General features: G+C 36.5%; 1 protein-coding gene across 4 annotated transcripts; it reads right to left on the bottom strand.

Annotated features, from left to right (window-relative positions):
* Nucleotides 1–6,322: 6,322 nt before the first annotated feature.
* LOC113277635 (spindle and kinetochore-associated protein 1 homolog) lies at nucleotides 6,323–12,472 on the bottom strand. 4 transcript variants are annotated; one of them, XM_026526684.1, is made up of 10 exons: nucleotides 12,186–12,472; nucleotides 11,969–12,093; nucleotides 11,760–11,869; nucleotides 11,602–11,686; nucleotides 10,764–10,831; nucleotides 10,434–10,539; nucleotides 10,322–10,351; nucleotides 9,769–9,882; nucleotides 9,412–9,513; nucleotides 6,323–6,475 (listed from the first exon to the last, which is right to left on the bottom strand). In XM_026526684.1, exons 1-9 carry the CDS (start codon nucleotides 12,280–12,282, stop codon nucleotides 9,436–9,438), a joined length of 813 nt encoding a protein of 270 aa, XP_026382469.1. In that variant the 5' UTR covers nucleotides 12,283–12,472; the 3' UTR covers nucleotides 6,323–6,475; nucleotides 9,412–9,435. The 4 variants fall into 4 exon arrangements, with proteins under 4 accessions (XP_026382469.1, XP_026382466.1, XP_026382468.1 ...); XM_026526681.1 differs by lacking the exon at nucleotides 6,323–6,475 and adding an exon at nucleotides 7,881–8,059; XM_026526683.1 differs by lacking the exon at nucleotides 6,323–6,475 and adding an exon at nucleotides 7,881–8,040.
* Nucleotides 12,473–19,331: the final 6,859 nt, after the last annotated feature.

Raw genomic sequence — 19,331 nt, 5'->3', positions numbered from 1 at the left:
CCATGGAAAACCCTAGGAAACTTGTACACGTTCGTGTGGGTCAGGAGTTCGTGCACTGGTGGTCCCTTAAGATGTGACCAAAAAAATGGAGTTCTAAGGTCATGACAAATAGTTGAGAACCAACTATTTAGAGGAAGAACATGCAAACCAAAAAAAAATCTCAAGGACAAGAGATCATGATCATCTACAAGAGACAAACTGGAGCGATGATGTATTGAGCAGTCATGGTGTATTAGGATGAGCATTTTGCTCATCAATTTTGACTTCTTCTTTTTCTCCTTCAGAAGGATGTAGATACAAATCACATGACATAGTTGAAGGAGTTTTATTAAGAGAGGAACTAGGTGTACCTGAGTCAATCGCTTTTCATGATTTTTTGATGCCCCGTTTGAGTCTGTTTATGCTTACCTTTAGTTCTGAGACTTGATTATTGATATGTAAGCAATCTGGAGCTGAATTCTTGGAATTGCGGCCTTCTCCAGGGAGAGTCAAGAACCTTGACTTTTCTTTCTTTCTCATATGTCTTTTCCTCTTTTCAGAGTTATTTAAGAAGTCAGTTACTCCTTAACCATTCTTCCTTCTACCATTTTTTGTTTCAAAAGCACAATTAAGAAAATATTTATCATAGTAGTTTTCTTGATTGTCGAAAATGCCTTTTACTCCAATAATGTGAGAGAGAGGTTTGATAACTTCTTTAGACATCCATGCAAGCATGTTGTGAAGTTTTTCATTCCTTAAACGAAACCGACATCTTCGCTCAGAATGTCCTTTCTTTCCGCAGAAATAGCAGTTAAAGGATTTATTCTTAACCGTTCTCGTGTGAGTAGATTTTGAAGAAGTAGACTCCTTGTTTTTAGGCGCATTACCAGCTGCGAAATTTTTTTCACATGAAGAATTATCGATAGCCTTAACAAAGTTGATCTTACCAGTTTTTGGAGCGTATATTCCTTTATAGCCCAGACCACGTGTATCACGATGTTCTTTACATGCTCCAATCATAGAAGACAATTTTGTAGAGCTAGAATTGAATCTTCTCAGACTCTCTTCAAGTGATTTCACTTTATCAAGAGAAGCTGCAAGGTTAGTCTCCAAGGATTTGTTTTTGGCAAGAAGACTAAGTTCTTTGTCATCAAAACATTTTTGTTGAGATTCATATCTTGCTTCAGATTCTGCAAGTTTCTCTTCCAACAAGAAGTATTTTTAATAAAGATTATCACATTCAAGTGACTTCATACGTAGGTTTTCCTCAAAATCCTTGAGGATCGATTCGTTAGAATGATTCGAGAAATAAACACCTGTGTAACATCTTCTCAACTTCTTGTTTTATCGACAGAGAGGAGTCAGCAGAGGTGAGACATGAGAAGTTGTAATTTTCTTCATATTCCACGAATCCATAAACTTAACATACTCTGAGACTTCCTCATCAACATCTCTATCAACATCTGAATCACCTTCATCAGAAAGTTCATCCAACTGTTCTTCTAGGAGAGTTTCCCAATCTACAATTTTTACATCAAGAGAATGTTTAGATATTGACTTAGATATGACAGATCTCTCAGGTGAATCCAAGCTTTTATAAACATCTGCTAATTTCTGAACTGGTGCGTTATTAGAGATAGATTCGTCCATAATCAGATCGCTAGAAACACAGACTTGTAAGGTCTTAAAAGTGTTCGCCTGCTATGATACATATTGAAAAAGCGGGGGTCTAACAGCACCACCCAATATTTCACTTAGCAATTTGTATGGACAAACTCGAATATACTTTTAAGAGAATCAACAAGACTCAATGAATTAAAAGTATATCAACGAGTTTATATCTCTCTCTTGATTTGATTTACTCAAGCAGGAACTGCGAGTTCTAATCAAATACAAGGAATAACTCGGATGGTACCAAAGACCAATATCCAAGTGTCAATCAATTTAAATCAACAACCAAAAAGTCGCATATTCTAATTGATTGAACAACGCAAAACCTGTGATATTTCAATTATATAACAAAATATAATGCGGAAAAGAAATAACACGGACACCAGAATTTTATTAACGAGGAAACCGCAAATGCATAAAAACCCCGGGACCTAGTCCACATTGAACACACACTGTATTAATCCGCTATAGACACTAGCATACTCCAAACTAAATTCGGTATGGACTGTAGTTGAACCCCAATCAATCTCACATTGATCCAAGGTACAGTTATGCTCATATGCCTCTGATCCCAGCAGGATACTACGCACTTGATTCCCTTAGCTGATCTCACCCACAACTAAGAGTTGTTACGACCCAAAATCGAAGACTTTAATAAACAAATCTGTATCACACAGAAAAGTCTATGGTAATAGATAAATCCGTCTCCCACGAATATACCTACGAGTTTTGTTCCGTATTTTGATAAATCAAGGTGAACAGGAACCAATCAATAACACCAGACTTATATTCTCGAAGAACAACTTAGTATTATCCATCACCTCACAATAATCTTAATCGACGCAGCGAAAAAAGATATTGCGGAATCACAAACGATGAGACGAAGTTTGTTTGTGATTACTTTTCTATCTTGCCTATCGGAGATATAAAATCTCAAGCCAATTATTACAATCGTACTCGTAAAAATAGAAGATGCAAGATCAGATCACACAACTACAAGAAAAGTAGTATCGGTCTGGCTTCACAATCCCAATGAAGTCTTTAAGTCGTTAACCTGGTTTAGAAGAAGAAACCAAAGGTTAAAGGAGAATCGACTCTAGCTTAGCACAACTAGTATCACACAGAATGTGTGGGTATTAGGTTTCCCAGTTGCTAGAGTTCTCCCTTATATACACTTTCAAATCAGGGTTTACAATCAATATTAGCTTAGTAACAAAGCATTCAATATTCACCGTTAGATGAAAACCTGATTAGATTCAAGCTAATATTTCTCAACCGTTAGATCGAAAACTTAGCTTGTCACACACAAATGAAATGTCCAATTTTGGGTTTATGAACCCTACCCCAACATTAACATTTGTTGGTTCAACAAGTCAACCAAATGGTTATCCATATGATTACTTTCATATCAACCATATTCTTCTTCACCATAACTAGTTCAAATGACTCAAATGAACTAGTTAGAGAGTTATTCAATTGCTTAGATCTTATGTAACTACACAAGACACAATTGAAGCAAAAACGGTTTGATTCACTCGAATCGCTTCATGAACTTTATATCCACGGTTTGCAAAAGCATTCCTTAGTTTAAATAAACATGAGTTCAAGAACAACCGGTTTTAGATATAACTTGCTCAAGTTCGCATACTGGGTTCGCGGACTTAAGCTCATTGAAGGATTTCACAAACTCCAGCAGAAATTCTCGGGTCGAGAACTTCCGCCAGATCGCGGACTTGGCTCACGCCACTTCCATTTCTCTTTATCAACAAAGTTCGCAAACTTTGGTTCAAGGAATAAGGACTTATACATATATGTGTTTCCACAATAATGCTTATATCCTACCAATGGTTATGTAATCTAAACTCTCATTTCAATCATTGAAACATTCTCAGAGGACGGATATAGTCGTTATTCACAGACCATTTTTCGTTAGAGCAATTTTCAAAGTGATTGAAACATAACATAGCTATCGTCACTAGGTAAAGATGAATTCGGTTAAAGCGAAAGCTTACCAACACATATTTCGAGAAATAGATAGGCGAGATAAACTCGGCTCGAAATAGAAAATGTGTATAATGAAAGTCTATATATCAAAACGACTTTTGTCTCAAGAGTAGGAGATAGAATAGATAGACTTTTGAGTGACAGATAAGTTCAAGTCTCCACATACCTTTTAGTCGATGAAGATCCACCAGTTCCTTGAGTAGTCCTTCGTCTTATATGATGATTGACATGGAGTCTTGATCTCAACTACGCTTTCTATCCTAGTCTGAGACCTTTAGCTATGTAGGTTAGAAATCAAGACTTATAGTTTTGATCACTAACATTGACAAACATGCTAGAGATAGAAACGCATGCGAGTTCGACCGAGCAATGCTCTAACAATTCTATCTGCTAATGAGACTAAGTCGTATATCGATATAGACTTTCGTATTATACGCATTTGATATATCGAGTTGAGTTTAACTCGCTTATCTATTTCTCGAAATATGTGTTGGAAGCTTTTTACTTTAGCTACATTCATCATTATTCTTGACGAGTTTAGTTGGAAATAATTTATGTGTTGGAAACTAAATAATAAGTCAAAAGATGATCATGTGGAAATTGCCTTGAAACATCTTACATGATTTGTGTGGGACAGTCATTTGATGTCGACTCGGAAATTTTCGTAATGATCATTCGATCACTTGAAGATTGCTTATAAGCTAATGGTTTGTGTGAGACAGTCATTGTTGTCTTCTAAGAATGTTTCAATGATTGAAAAGGGAGTTTAGAACAAAAACCCTTGTCTGGATACATCACAGTATGCATACCTAGTACGCAAAATATTGTGGTATGATTCAGGTCCGGAAACCAAATTTGCATACCAGTATGCGAACAGTTTTAACTTAAAAGTCCTGGAACTAAGTTTGCATACTAGGTGGAGTGAATTGAGAACACTTTCTTTTCTTTATATAGTTGTTCATATTTGTTTTTCCATGAGAGTTGGAACCCCCTATAGTGTCTTTACCCCATGAGAACCTCTGCTTACAATGCTTGCATTCAACTTTAGGTGTCTTAAGATCAAGACGCTTATTAAAATGTTGCCAGCAATCTGATTGCTTCTTACCAGAAGCTTTAGGAGGCTTTGAAACTTCAACCTGAGATGTCGTAGCTGTCACTGTAGCTGTAGCTATGCTCTCGACGGTTGCTGGGGTAGTTGTACCAATGGTCTCATCAGGATTGTTAACAGGAATAGAAGGTCCCTCAGTAGTTGAAGCCATCTACAAAAAAAATTGAACACATTAGGTAAATGAACATAGCAAGGACAACACATTCTAACTTCAAACAAATATAAACAACTAGCATTCAAAACAAAATTCTGTAATTAGGTTTTGAATCAACTCACTGAATACCACTTAATAATCCACATCCAATTCTTCCAATTTTTTAATTCAAGAAAATCAATCACTCAATGCAAGTAAAAGAATCAACTCACTGAATACCAAAAACCCATACCAATTTCTTAATTTTTTCTGTTTTGAAAAAACGAAATCAAATTTATTTACTGAACCCAACACTGTAATAGGGTTTCATGAAATCTTCAGGTGCACATAATCATGTGATGTCGAACAACAATCAAAAGAATTCATGACTTAAATCGCAGAGGAATCTAACTAATTCATTCAAGAAAAGAATAAAAAATGTAAGTAAGACCAACAAGAAGAAAAACCTTACCGATTTCTTGATATTTCTGGTTTGAGTAAAGGTGAAATTGACAGAAGGAGAAGATGAATCAACTCTCGCAGTCGCAGGAGAAATCTTGCAAAAATCCTACTTCAATTATCGTTTCCAGTAGGAATCATGGAAGAGAGACATGAGGGTTTTGAATCATCGATTTAGGTTTCTGAGTTTCTATCAGGATAAAGAAGTTTATATATAAAACTAAAACTTCCAATATTATCATTAGTAACTTTATTAAGTTCCCTTACTACCCTACAGTGCGGGTGAATCCGCGGATTTACAAAACCAACCGCAACCAAACCGCTAAACCTTGCGGATTTGAGAACTCACCCGTGTCCGGCCCATAGACTCTTGCGGATTGGTTTTCACCCACAATTTTGCAGACGGTTGCGGGTGAAATCCGCGGTTTCGGTTATTCTGCACACCCCTAGTAAGATGTAGCTTGGACCCTCTCTGGATTGGGCTCCGTTTTGATAGTTGAGCTGAATTCCCTAATGGGCTTATCCAGCTCTAACGTTTCAAGTCACAAACAAGGTCCTTCTTGTTCTCTCTGTACGAAGGGCAAGAAGTGCCTATATAAAGCCGACAAAGTTGATATAGATTTCAGAGCTTCAAAAACTTGATCGAAATCGCTAAACTTAACGAATTTATAAGCTCCCTCAAGAAAAATATATTGCAAAAACAACAAAATCCAACATGTCTTCAAGAAAGTATAACAGCAAAATGTCAAGAAGAACAAGATCATCATCAAGTAGTACTGCATCTCCTCCACCAACTCTTGATTTAACAAGAAGACCAATAGGTATTAGAAACAACGATTGGTTCGAATCATCATCAATGGCTTCCGTGTATGAATCTCCATCACCATCACCAGTTGATCAGGTTTCAAGAAACAGTATTACAGAACCAAGAAACAGCGTTTCACGAGTTTCTGAAGATATGTCGAATAGAAGAGGTAGTTGGGCAACATTTAGTAATAGTAATCTATCTTTTCCTATTGCGTCAGAATCACCACCTTCTCCATCACCTTTACGCAGCACATCATCAACAGAAGCGTTACTGGTATCTTCTTCTACCTCTTCTTTTGCTTCTTCGCTCATATCTGCAGACAAGAATCAGTACGGGTTTCATAATAATCCAGAATTAAACCAGCAGGTTCATTTCACTACTCTCTTTATCTTCTTGAATTTTTCTTGTCATGGGTTTTTAACTAAGTTCTTGATGTATATATAAATCTGGTTTTACTTGGTTCATAATCTGTCTCTGACTCTGTATTTCCAGATGAAAACTTGGGTTACCAGGGATAAAGATGATCGCTTTAATGAATATGCATCATACAGAAGTAGTGCTAAACAAGAAATAGTAGAAGAAGAAGAGGAGGAAGGGGAGGAAAATATCATTCCACTAACTAGGTCAAGTAAAGGTTCTACAGGTAAATGTTACGATCATCTTGATTACTTATTCTAATTTCATTCGGGCATTTATTGTATCAGAACACTTGGCTAAGTTAAAGATTTCATTTTTTTAAAAATTATAGATGGTTCGTCTATTAAAAACAATTCCTGCACAATGGGAAGATCAGTCAGAACACGCAACAGAAAGTTCCTTACATGTGAACCATCAACAGTTTCAGCCAGTAGTTCTTCTACCAATCCCTTTTACGAGTCAAATTCAATGTTGAGCTCTCCAATGGCAACAGATCGTAAGTTCTGAGAGGTTTTAGCTTTCTTCTTTTTCGTAATCATGCATTTTGTATTTCTGGTGTTATCCGATTTAGTAATTGGTTAGTCTCATTCAATGGTGATTCGTGTTTTATGTACAGAAAAAAAGGCTGAGGCGAAATTTGACGACGAGAAGGAAGCTAAATCTACAGGGAAGGAATTCTCCTATGACTTCTTTTCTGCAGTCTGGGGAAGAAAGGTTGAGGTGAAACCTGACTTCTTTTCTCGAATCTGGAACAGAAAGGTTGAGGTGAAACCTAAAGACTGGAAGGAAGCTAGATCTGCTGTATTCAATAAAATGTAAGTATACTACCAGACTGGTCATTTGCTGCTCTAGTTAACTACATGAAGCTTTTAAGCTAAGTATATACTGTTAATAATATTTGTATGTGACAGTTGGAAAAAGAAAGAAGATTCAATCGATGCAAGGCGCTTGAAAGAGGTTGATTTAGCAAGAAAATTCCTGAGCGACACTGAGGTGAAGTACATATACATTTGCTCTTGCAGGGTTGTCTTTTAATAAACATTTGATCTTTCCTGATATTTGAATATTGATAATGAATGGCTGTGACCAACAGGATAAGCTGGAGGGTAAAAGACTCGAAGCGATGGCGAAAATAGAAAAGAAACTATCCGGTGCAGAGAAAAAAGCCAAGAGCGAAACTGAGGTGACATTTGCTCCTGCAGGGTTGTCTTTTAATAAAAAAATTATCTTTCCTGATATTTGAATATTGATGATGAATGGCTGTGACCAAACAGGAAAAGCTGGAGCGTGAAAGACTCAAAGCTGTGGCAATAATGGAAAAGAAAATAGCCAGTGCAGATAAAAAAGCAAAGTATTCAAAGGCAAAAGCGCGGAAGAACATATCCAAGGTCGTTGGTAAGCGCTCATGGTGGAAATCTTTGTTCAATCGCTGATAATCCTTTCTGCTCATAAAAGCCAAACCTTGTACATCAAATACTCACTGTCAGACAAGGCATGGAGGAGATTAGTACCTACTAGTTGTAAGTAAAAGATGAAAATTTTAGTTGATTACTCTCAACTGCTGGATGTGTGAGACAAGCTGTAAAACATTCTGGCTTTAATGTGTTCTTAGTGAGGGGTATACTGATCAGGTGTGCTAAGAAAAAAGCTAATATAGCTTCTCAGTATACCTAAGACAATGACAGGCACAAATTATGCCCAGAGGCACCAATATTGACCTCACTGAAGGTCTAATATAGCAAGGATTGAAGTTTTCTGTAACAACATTCTTATACTAACTTCCCAGATTATCTTGTCAGTAAAATAGAATCTACTCTATTCTCTAAAAGTGTTTTTTTTCTTTTTTAAAATCTTATAACACATTCTAACTGTCTGAAACAATCTTCGTGCAACAAACATTTTTAAAAAATGAAAAAAGCTATCCAAGGCAATAAAAAAACGGCAAACAACTATGAAACACTTAAGAAACTGACTAATGCAGTAGTCATGATTATCAAGGTTCTTATCCTGAGGACATGAATTTAAGTATCCTAAAAACCCATTTGGGATGTGCATTGGTCGGTTCCAGTTTGTGCACACACAAACAGGATTTGATGCAATAATTTAAGCTCGTTACTGTTCCTGTTTGAGATCTCTAAGAGCAACTGCAGTGGTGCGAGTATAACCAAAGATTAAAGACAAAAAAAAACGACCAAATTTTGGTTTAGTCTGGTGTGTGACGCTACGGGTAGAAGACTAAATTTGGTCGAGCGTGCACTATACGTTCGCCTGGTGTGGGGCGTAAACTATACGTACGCCCGATGAGATTCCAAAAAACAAAAAAAACAAAAAAAAATGGGGCGGAGGTATAAAACACGCCTGGTGTGGGGCGGGGACTTTATGCACGCCTGGTGTGGGGCGTTAACTATACACCCGCCTGTCGGCTGTGTCTCGTTTTTTGACCAAATATTTGGTTATACTCGCCCACTGTGATTGCTCTAATAGGAGTAAAAAGAACAAAAGCATTAGGTCCAGCTTCATAATATGAAAGACATTTTCATCAAGGTATGAAACAAAATTTGAGTCGCTTATTGTTCTTGTCAATTTGCTTTAGTATAACTTACAATGTCTAACAATAGTGCAGGAGGACCTATCCGATCTCTTGTGGAAGACTCCTAGAGTCCCAGAGTCCACATAATGAATAGAAAGAGTTTCACATCTATATGTAATACTTATATTCCTTTCAGGGAGACAAACTGAACAAATTTGTGTGTGCATAAAACGGAAAGCACACATCCTGCAATAATAAGATCAAACCATTCTCTTGGAAAACAAGATTGTACGAGTTCTTACAGTGAAAAGTTAGAATGCTGCAAATCACTGGGGCTTAGATAAGATGATAACACGATGATGCCCAATTCTAGTCTCGTTAATGCGACCAAGATGACGAAGAACCTGTGAAATCACAGAAACATAATGTAAATATTTCTCAAATAGTGTTTGGTTATGATAACTAACCCAAACACTAAGGTCATAAACTATCAGAATATGATGCGTTTTTGCTAAATGCAGATCACGATTAAGAATAAACAGAACAATGTAAACAACTAATAAACCTCCATGTGGATAAGGAAAAGATTTATACGTAGGACACAAACCATCTTGCAGAAATTCGGTAACGTGGCAACTAGCGGTTATAAGATCACTCACAGTTAAAATCGATTTTCCAGTATTGTCAAGCTTCAGAGAAGGTCCTTTTATGTCTAACTCCACGAAGAAGAATTTTCCTTTTACAGCTTCTGTCATTGCAATATCTCTTAGTTCCTGCATGATGTTATGACATTAGTTTCAGAAATCATAATCTATGTCTGCCAGTTAATTTGCAAGCCACATTCAAGCATTCAAAATCCCAGTGACCTATGACCCCAAGCATGATGTTGTTAAATTACCTCTAACGTGAGCGAGCAAGATCACAAGATCATATTGTGGTGTTTAACAATTTAATTTCCTATCGGATGGACCTTTAATACCCCATGGACGGGATAGTGCAGTTTGGGTACAGATATTACAAGTGGCTTAACAAATAGCACTACCTAAGATCCTTTCGTTGGTGTGGGACTGCACAAAACAGAAGCTATCAAAGTGCTATTTATGTAGGGGATTTCTTGTGAACTTCTAAGCACTTATCCTCGTTAAGGAAGAAATATCCATTGCCATACCATAACTAAACATAACTTTTACAAGATTGATAGAGTTTACTTACAAGAGCCTTTTCCCACGTATTCTCCGCTAGCTTCATGAATGTAAAATATGCTAGTCAGCAACCCAGCAAACAAAAGCTACGATCACATCAGAAATAAGGATAGGATAAGAACCTTCTTCTTTGGAGCTGATATAAGTTGAGCATTTGTCTCTGCATAGGCAGCCATGTCATTAATAGCTGCATTCACTTTGTCCAGAGTGAGTCTCCCCTTCATATAACTGCAAGGTGGAGTAGTATTGATTATATAAATCTTTGAAATGGGTAAAGAATGTTAAAAATAACAAAACACAACTAGATTTAACAATATGCAAATTAATTTTCATTGAACATATCCGACGAAGTATCTTGCGAGACTTGGAAAATGATATAGAGGATTGCTTGAAAAGCAATTTGAACTCCCAAATGAGCTTATTTTTCAACTAATAAGGAAGGATGTACGTACGCTGATAATGAGTCAAGCTCCTCAGCAGTGACATACCATAGTGGTGCAGAGCCGCGGCCCTTTTTCTCCTGCAACAATAACAAAAATTGGTGGAGTTAATATCAACACAGAATAACAAGGTTTCTCATCATTAAGTCCTCCCGTTCCCTAGCTATCAAAGTAGTTTGAGTTTGTCTCGCATACATCCCAATTAAAATACACATAAACAGGTTAACTTTTATGCATCTCAGAGATGTGAGAAACAGGCCCCTTTGAACTCCCTATTCACAATGGTTCTAAGCTTTTCACCTGCCAGAGGCAGATTCACACCAAAACTTAACAATAGAGTAAATGTACTGAGCCCCTTGGGGATAACCAATAGGGCCAACTCCTAGTTGGTGTTTTCATAATATAACGACCTCAATATGATGTGTCTCAGACCAAAAACCCATACACTGAATTCAGTCATCCGAGGAAAACAAGTTGCACCCATTTAAGTGTTTGATTGAAAGGACAACAAACAAATCAATACGTGACGTTGAAAACTTCCTCCCGACCATACAGATGGTTCAGATGCCAACAGGTCAACAATTCAAGAACACTCTACGAGTACTTGTATTATAAACAGGAAATGTTTCTATGTTGGAAAAATTCTCTTAAATCCATATAAGTGGCGTGAAAAACCTATAGAGACTGTAATAATCTACAAGTAATCCTACAATCAATCAAATGATTAGACAAAAACTCTTCACGAACCTCATCTACCAAGTGTTGCACAATGAAACATGGTGACTTACATCATTTCTTCAAAAATCGACGTTTCAACACGATTAGCCAAGTAGTAAATAATAATTATTACCTTAGGCTGTACAGCAGCAGGCTGATCCTCCTCAAGTTTCAAACCCCCAATGGGAAGGTTGTAAGAAGACGTGTCTTGCATTTGGCTAAACAATCCAATAATTAGCCACCCAAAAATTCAATTTGCGGTCAAATAAAAGAAACGACAGTAATCTGTACCTATTAAGATTCGAAGTTGGAATCATGAGATTTTGGGATAATTTTGAGGGCATATGAGCAAACATATGCTCTAATTTCTTTTGTTGGCGCAGAGACATATCAATCAGCTTCTGATATCAAAATTACGAAAGAGAGCGATGTGAGATACCAAATCAATTAGGGTTTCGAACGGAAAATTGAAAGAATTTACAGACAGAAGAGAGAGAGACTTTAGCTTTAGGAATTGCTTGAGCTTCTTCTCTCAATCGATTTTTGATAGCTTCCATCTGAAATTCCATAGCTTTAACTGCCGTATCAACTGCAGTTAGATCTGATATACTAGTAGCAGCATACACTGGAAAAAAAAATGAAAGAATCAAAGAAATTAGGGTTTGGTTTTAGCAGAAGAGTGGAAAATGAAAAGTTAGGGTTTGGTTTTGAACTTACTGTTGCGACCAATGACTAATTCTTGAAGCTCGAGGATTCGTGTATTGAAGGAGGATATGAGAGAATCAAGTGAAGAACCTGCTTGTTTTAGATCCATCGTTTTTCTCTGTCTCTCTTTCTGTTGCTTCTGCGTTTTGAGGATGATGAGTTTCAGTATTTCGGTACCAACTTTAGGATTAATTTTTGGTATTCGGCGGGAATTGATGACGCGTCAGAAGTTTTGGTCTTCATGATTCCAAATTCAAAATTTAAATTGTTTGAGCTTGTCATACATACTGCAACAGTACTTTCAAGGTCCCACGCGGAAGTGCCGAAGTGCCCAACTGCCAGCAACCAGTTTTATCAAATCTACAAAACGACTCGGCGAATGACTCGTTTTTGACTCAGACAAAAATTCCTTTGATTCTTCTCTCCTGATCTTAAAATTTCATTCTTGCATGTTACAATTTTAACCTTCTTCCATCAATGGTATGGTTTTATTTAAATTCTAATGTCTTTTCCTACTCTTCTTTCTAGGTCCTGGTCGATGTGCTTGGAGGTTGCTTTGGATGTTGGAGCAGTTTTGCATGATTGTCCTGTAATCCTTCCCTACTTATTCTAGTGGCTCCAGTTTTGATGACTGAATTGCACGAGAAGATCAAATACCCACCTTTTAATCCATATCTACTTTACAGTTTTCTTAAAATAGTTTTTCTCTTCATCTATTCACTCTTTTTCTCCGACAGCCGACATAAAAGCCGTCTAAAGTTTAACCGTAATTCTAAACTAGGCTGTTGTAATAAGAAATCTTCCAAGTGTAAGTCATTCATCCATCAATATAAAGGCAGAAATTTCTTTATATTCTTTCTTCACCTCGTTTCTTTCTCCCACTTCCCCTCTTTTAAGATAAGTTTGTCTTTAATGGATTCTGAGGTTAGAGATGTTCAGGAAAAAATGGAATTTACGTCTATAACTGAGATACTTAAAGTTTTGAAATAACCAGAGATATCTACAGAGGATTTGCTTCAAGGTGCATCTCAATTCAAGTTCAGTTACCTGGGTAAGGCATACTCTTCCAAAATATATACGGTAGGTGAACTTGATAAAGAATTAAAGAAATTATGGCCCAAAAGTAAGGATATCTTTATCAAAAAGGAGGATAATGACTGTTACTTGATAAAGTTCCATACTCAAGGAGAGTACGATATTGTTCTCAAGTTTAGACCTTGGTTTCTGGAAGGATATTTACTGGTTTTAGAGCCATGGAATCCAAAGATACCGAAAAGTGCAGTGGACTTAACAAAGCAGTTATTCTAGATTTGTCTCTATAACATGCAACCTGGTTTGCAAATCCAGTCATTGTTAAAGGAATAGCTAAAGACATGGGTGAGGTTAGAGAACTAGACCCTCCAGATTGCATTGTCCCAAAAGGTAAAGTTCAAAAGGCTCTAGTTTTAATTGATGTCGGAGATCCTCTCTGTAAGGGATTTTGGATGAAAAATGCAATAGATGACAAAGAACTTGAATGTGAAACAATAACAAGTTATCTTCTTCAACAACAGAGAGGATATCATTCCCAAGTTCAATATTGGAACCACTTTCATGGACAAACCCAGATACTCGAGGAGTTAAAACTGCCAACATCAATGCTTCTCAGGTTCAATAGGAACAAGAAACTCAACATGCAATGATTGTCTCTTCGAGTATCTCACATGAATGAAGCTGCAGCTGTTTTAAATGAAGTTGGTCAGATGCACGCAAGTTCATTTAATGAGAATCCTCCTCAATTTACGGTGTCAGTGACAAAGGAAACAGTTACTATAAATCAGCAAGATAAAGACAACAACATGAGGAATATTTCTTTAGAGAACTCCCAACCAGTTACTGTTGTTGGCTGCGACACTCAAGGTATGTTACAGGTAAATATTAATAGTGCAAGGGTGAGAGAGGAAGTGGTCCATAAACATGGGAAGAGAATTAGGATGGAGGAAGGTTGGTCTGGTAATACCAAGAATCTGGATGAGGTTATTAGTCATAACATAGACAGTTGCAATCGCTATACCAAATTCAAGGATTAGTAATTAGAATTCGCAACAGCTTATCCCTTGTTGCGAATTTTCAGTTGCGAAAATTTTGTAACAATTTATTTCAATTACAAAACTCGCAAGTGTTTGACTTTGTTACAATTCGAAACAGATTGGAGATGTACGCGTGCGACTCGTGAGTGTGGCTACCCACACTTTCAAGATGACTCGGTTTCAGCCTATTCAGATAGTCAGCTTTAAAACTGACTCAGGTTTAGCCTATCTCATTCTCTATCTTTTTCTCTTTCGAACAAAAATCTCATTCCCATTCTCTCTCTCTCTCGTTCTCTTCTCTCATGTCTGAAATTCGAATGATTTGGTGATTTCAGGGATCTCAAATCCCAAATCAAACCGACCAATTTATTTTCGGACTTAGGGTTTTGAGGTTTACGTATAAAAGTTGTTTTAGGATTCAATTTCTCTTCTCTAGTCTCCAAAAACTCTGCACAAAGAAGAAGAAAATCCCTAAACTTCTCATTTCCTTTAAGTATAATGAAGTGTTTCGCTTGATTTTATCTCATGTTTGATTTTTTATTCTGGGTTTGATTGAATCTGATTTTGTGTGAAACCCCTTTTATGTTAGGTTAACATGAAAATGGTAACAGTATTAGGGTTTTTGATTTGAGGGATCATGAAAATCGGATGGTTCCGATCAGTAAAGAACCTAACAATCTCTATAACGCTAACTCCTTCAAACACTCTGGTAAGAACAATCAACACAACTGGTCTTCTACTTTTGAGTTATGATTTGGGTTTGTTTTGATTTTGTTGGGTTAGATTTTTTAGGATTTTGGTAATGATTTATTGTTGGTGATTTGGGGTATATAGTAGGGTTAGCAAATGCAGAGACAGTTTCAGTTCAAGCTGGAAATGATTCGGGTATTATTCTTATAACTACTAATTTTGGTACATATATATCATAGTTTCTAGCTAAGATTCGTTCTATATAATATATTTAAGTTTAAATATTAAGTTCAATGTTAACAACTTAAGCATAATTGTTATCATTAGGTGGGTTTAGTTTCTAGGTCTAATTTAATGTTTCTCCAAGGAGAGATAAGGGCTTTTAGTTTTAAGTTTGTCTTAGCTTGTATTTATGTTCAAGGTCATTGTTAGGTTTTTGTTTTTTTCCCTTGTGAGAAGTTTAGTGTTAGTTCTCTTTTGAGTTTTTCATGGAGGCAATGCTCTTTTACAGGTTTTGTTGCATCTCGTTGTTCACAGGCATATGGGTCATGATGATGTTGTGGTCATAGTTTGAGATGTTGGTATGCTTTAATAATTTCACAATTGTTGCAAAAAATTTGAATTGCAACAGTTTAAAACTGTTGCGAAATGTTGCAACATCGACTTTCGTAATAGATCGACTCTGTTGCAACCGATTTTTGCAACTGAAACTGGCAGTTGCTAATCACTAAAAATGGCGTAATGTGAAAAAGTTGGGGTACAACAACCACACCCAATATTTCGCTTAGCAATCTGTATGGATAAACTCCAATATACTTTCTAGAGAATCAACTAGACAGTCAGACTCAATCTAGATGAAAAGTATATCAAAGAGTTTATATCTCAATCTCTCGATTTGATATATACTCAAGCAAATAGAAATCTGCGAGTCTTTATCAAATACTAGAGAGATAACTTGGATGGTACCAAAAACCAATATCCAAGTGTCAATCAATTTAAATCAACAACCAAAAGGTCGGATATTCTAATTGATTGAACAACGCACAACCTGTGATATTTCAATTATATAACAAAATATAATGCGGAAAAGAAATAACATAGACACCAAAATTTTGTTAACAAGGAAACCGCAAATGCAGAAAAACCCCGGGACCTAGTCCAGATTGAACGCACACTGTACTAAGCCGCTACAGACACTAGCCTACTCCAAACTAACTTCGGTCTGGACTGTAGTTGAACCCCAATCAATCTCACACTGATCCAAGGTACAGTTATGCTCCTACATCTCTGATCCCAGCAGGATGTTACGTACTTGATTCCCTTAGCTGATCTCACCCACAACTAAGAGTTGCTACGACCCAAAGTCGAAGACTTTAATAAACAAATCTGTATCACACAGAAAAGTTTACGGTAATAGATAAATCCGCCTGTCACGAATATACCTACGAGTTTTGTTTCGTCTTTTGATAAATCAAGGTGAACAGGAACCAATTGATAAACCGGACTTATATTCCCGAAGAACAGCCTAGTATTATCAATCACCTCATAATAATCCTAATCGACGCAACGAAAAAAGATATTGTGGAATCACAAACGATGAGACGAAGTGTTGGTGATTACTTTTCTATCTTTCATATCGGATATATAAATCTCGAGCCAATTAGTACTCGTAACGATATAAGATGAAAGATCAGATCACACAACTACAAGAAAAGTAGTATCGGTCTGGCTTCACAATCCTAATGAAGTCTTTAAGTCGTTAACCAGGTTTTAGAAGAAGAAACCAAAGGTTAAAGGAGAATCGACTCTAGATATGCAACTAGTATCACACGTAAGGTGTGGGGATTAGGTTTCCCAGTTTCTAGAGTTCTCCTTTATATAATCTTTCAAATCAGGGTTTGTAATCAATGTTAGTTTGGTAACAAAGCATTCAATATTCACCGTTAGATGAAAACCTGATTAGATTCAAGCTAATATTTCTCAACTGTTGGATTGAAAACTTAGCTTGTTACACACAAATGAAATGCCCAATTTTGGGTTTATGTAGCCGTTCCCAAACATTAACATTTGTTGGTTCAACAATAGTTAACAATGGTTAGCCATATGATTACTTTCATATCCACCATATTCTTCTTCACCATAACTAGTTCAAATGACTCAAATGAACTAGTTAGAGAGTTGTTCAATTTCTTAGATCTTATGTAACTACACAAGACACAATCGAAGCAAAAACGGTTTGATTCACTCGAATCAGTTCATGAACTTTATAGCCACGGTTTGCAAAAGCATTTCGTAGTTTATATAAACATGAGTTCAAGAACAACCGATTTTAGATATAACCTGCTCAAGTTCGCGGACTGGGTTCGCGGACTTAAGCTCACAGAAGGAGTTCACAAACTCCAGCAGAAATTTTCGGGTCGAGAACTTCCGCCAGTTCGCGGACTGAGTTCGCGGACTTGGCTCACGCCACATTCCGTTTCTCATGATCAACAAAGTTCGCAAACTTTGGTTCAAGGAATAAGGACTTATACATATATGTGTTTCCACAACAATGCTTACATCCTACCAATGGTTATGTAATCTAAACTCTCGTTTCAATCGTTGAAACATTCTCAGAGGACGTTATATAGCCGTTATACACATACCATTTTTCATCAGAGCAATTTCCAAAGTGATTGAAACATAACATGATATTCGTCACTAGGTAAAGATGAATTTGGCTAAAGCGAAAGCTTACCAACACATATTTCGAGAAATAGATAGGCGAGTTACACTCGACTCGAAATAGCAAATGTGTATAATGAAAGTTTATATATCAAAACGACTTTTGTCTCAAGAATAGGAGATAGAGTAGATAGATTTTTGAGTGACAGATTTAGTCGATGAAGATCCACCAGTTCCTTAAGTAGTCCTTGGTCTTGTATGATGATTGTCATGGAGTCTTGAGCTCAACTATACTTTCTATCCTAGTCCGAGACCTTTAGCTATATAGGCTAGAAATCAAGACTTATAGTATTGATCACTAACATTGACAAACATACTTGAGATAGCAACGCATGCGAGTTCGACCGATCAATGCTCTAACAATCTCCCCTTTTGTCAATTTTAGTGACAAAACTATTAATACATATGGAATACAAAAAATAAATAAATTAACTTTTGTAGCTCCTATTCCACATGCCTAATCTTCAACATTACTCGAAATCTTTGTCACTTCCAAGTACTCCAATGATCCCAAAGGTTGTAAGTTTAGTATCATCGTTGTTGAAAATCCGTAGCTATAACAACAAGAAAACAATTGATCGCTGTCGTATGCGTCAAAAATAAATTCACTTTCCTAAAGTATATGATAAGAAAGAGTTCGCTTCCACGGAGAGGCGATTGTATCTATTAAGTATTCAAATTCTTAAGTAACCAATTAGGGGGATTTCTGATTTTATAGAGCAATATGAATTAAATTAAAAGCAAAGTAAATACTAGAATGTAATCAATGAGAGAAAGATATTGGTCAAGGAATTCATCTTCTATCTTAAACAAGTGCTTGCATTCATGATTAGAATTACAATTTAATCTCTTTTATTATCAAAAGCCTAAAGAATCAAGAGAGCAAGATAATCTATTAATTTCCTAAGTTCATCAACATACACATTAGAGCTGCGTATGTGAATTCTACCTAAAGAATAACCTAACGCCTTGCGCTAATTAAGTTCAATTCCCAGGAGCATTAAGTTTTGGAAATAGGCTAATCAATGCAATTGTCATACATTGCGCATGACAATTCGGACAAATGTCAAAGTCTACATATGATTACAAGAGTGTATCACTACAAACCGTAATCATATCGTGCTCTTGTATTCGGGGTTATCGCTTGATGAAAAACCCTAAAATAGCTATGGACAAGGATGCAAGTTCAATTAATTGGCAACTTAACTAACCAAACATCTAAGACCTATCACAATACATCAATCATGTGATTATTAAAACAATAGACATTTGAACGATAATCAAGAGAGAAAACTAATGCATTAATCAAGCACAAGTTGTAGATATAGGACTACATCCTTAACCAATAATATAAGATTTAGCTACTCATAGCTATGGAGTTCATCATAATCAATAATCAAATAAAGAAGATGAAAAATAAATACGAAAGCAAACCCTAGTTGTGTGAACAAAAGCGGCTCTCTCCTTAGCTCCAAGTAGAATACGTGATCCTAAAAGTTGTAGAAGTCTTCTCTTTTATAGCTTCTCTTGTTCCAAAATTAGGTCCAAGTCTTCAAAGTCCATTAGATGAAAATCCACGCGGCCCAAAAGTGAGAAAAACCCATGTAAAAACTCTGCCAAATCGTCGCCGAAAATGGCCGGAAGTTGGCCGGAAAAGTGTCTCAGGTGACCGGCA

Source organism: Papaver somniferum, chromosome 5, assembly GCF_003573695.1.
Source record: "Papaver somniferum cultivar HN1 chromosome 5, ASM357369v1, whole genome shotgun sequence".
In the NCBI taxonomy this organism is placed as follows: domain Eukaryota; kingdom Viridiplantae; phylum Streptophyta; class Magnoliopsida; order Ranunculales; family Papaveraceae; genus Papaver; species Papaver somniferum.
This window is presented reverse-complemented; position numbering and strand designations above follow the sequence as displayed.

Excerpts from the sequence above, each read along its gene's own strand:
- LOC113277635 (XM_026526684.1), bottom strand. The coding sequence starts at position 12,282 with ATGGATCTAAAACAAGCAGGTTCTTCACTTGATTCTCTCATATCCTCC. Across the intron at positions 12,094-12,185 it reads ATTAGTCATTGGTCGCAACA|TGTATGCTGCTACTAGTATA; the intron begins GTAAGTTCAAAA and ends TTTTTTTTCCAG. Across the intron at positions 10,540-10,763 it reads GAGCTTGACTCATTATCAGC|TTATATGAAGGGGAGACTCA; the intron begins GTACGTACATCC and ends TCCACCTTGCAG.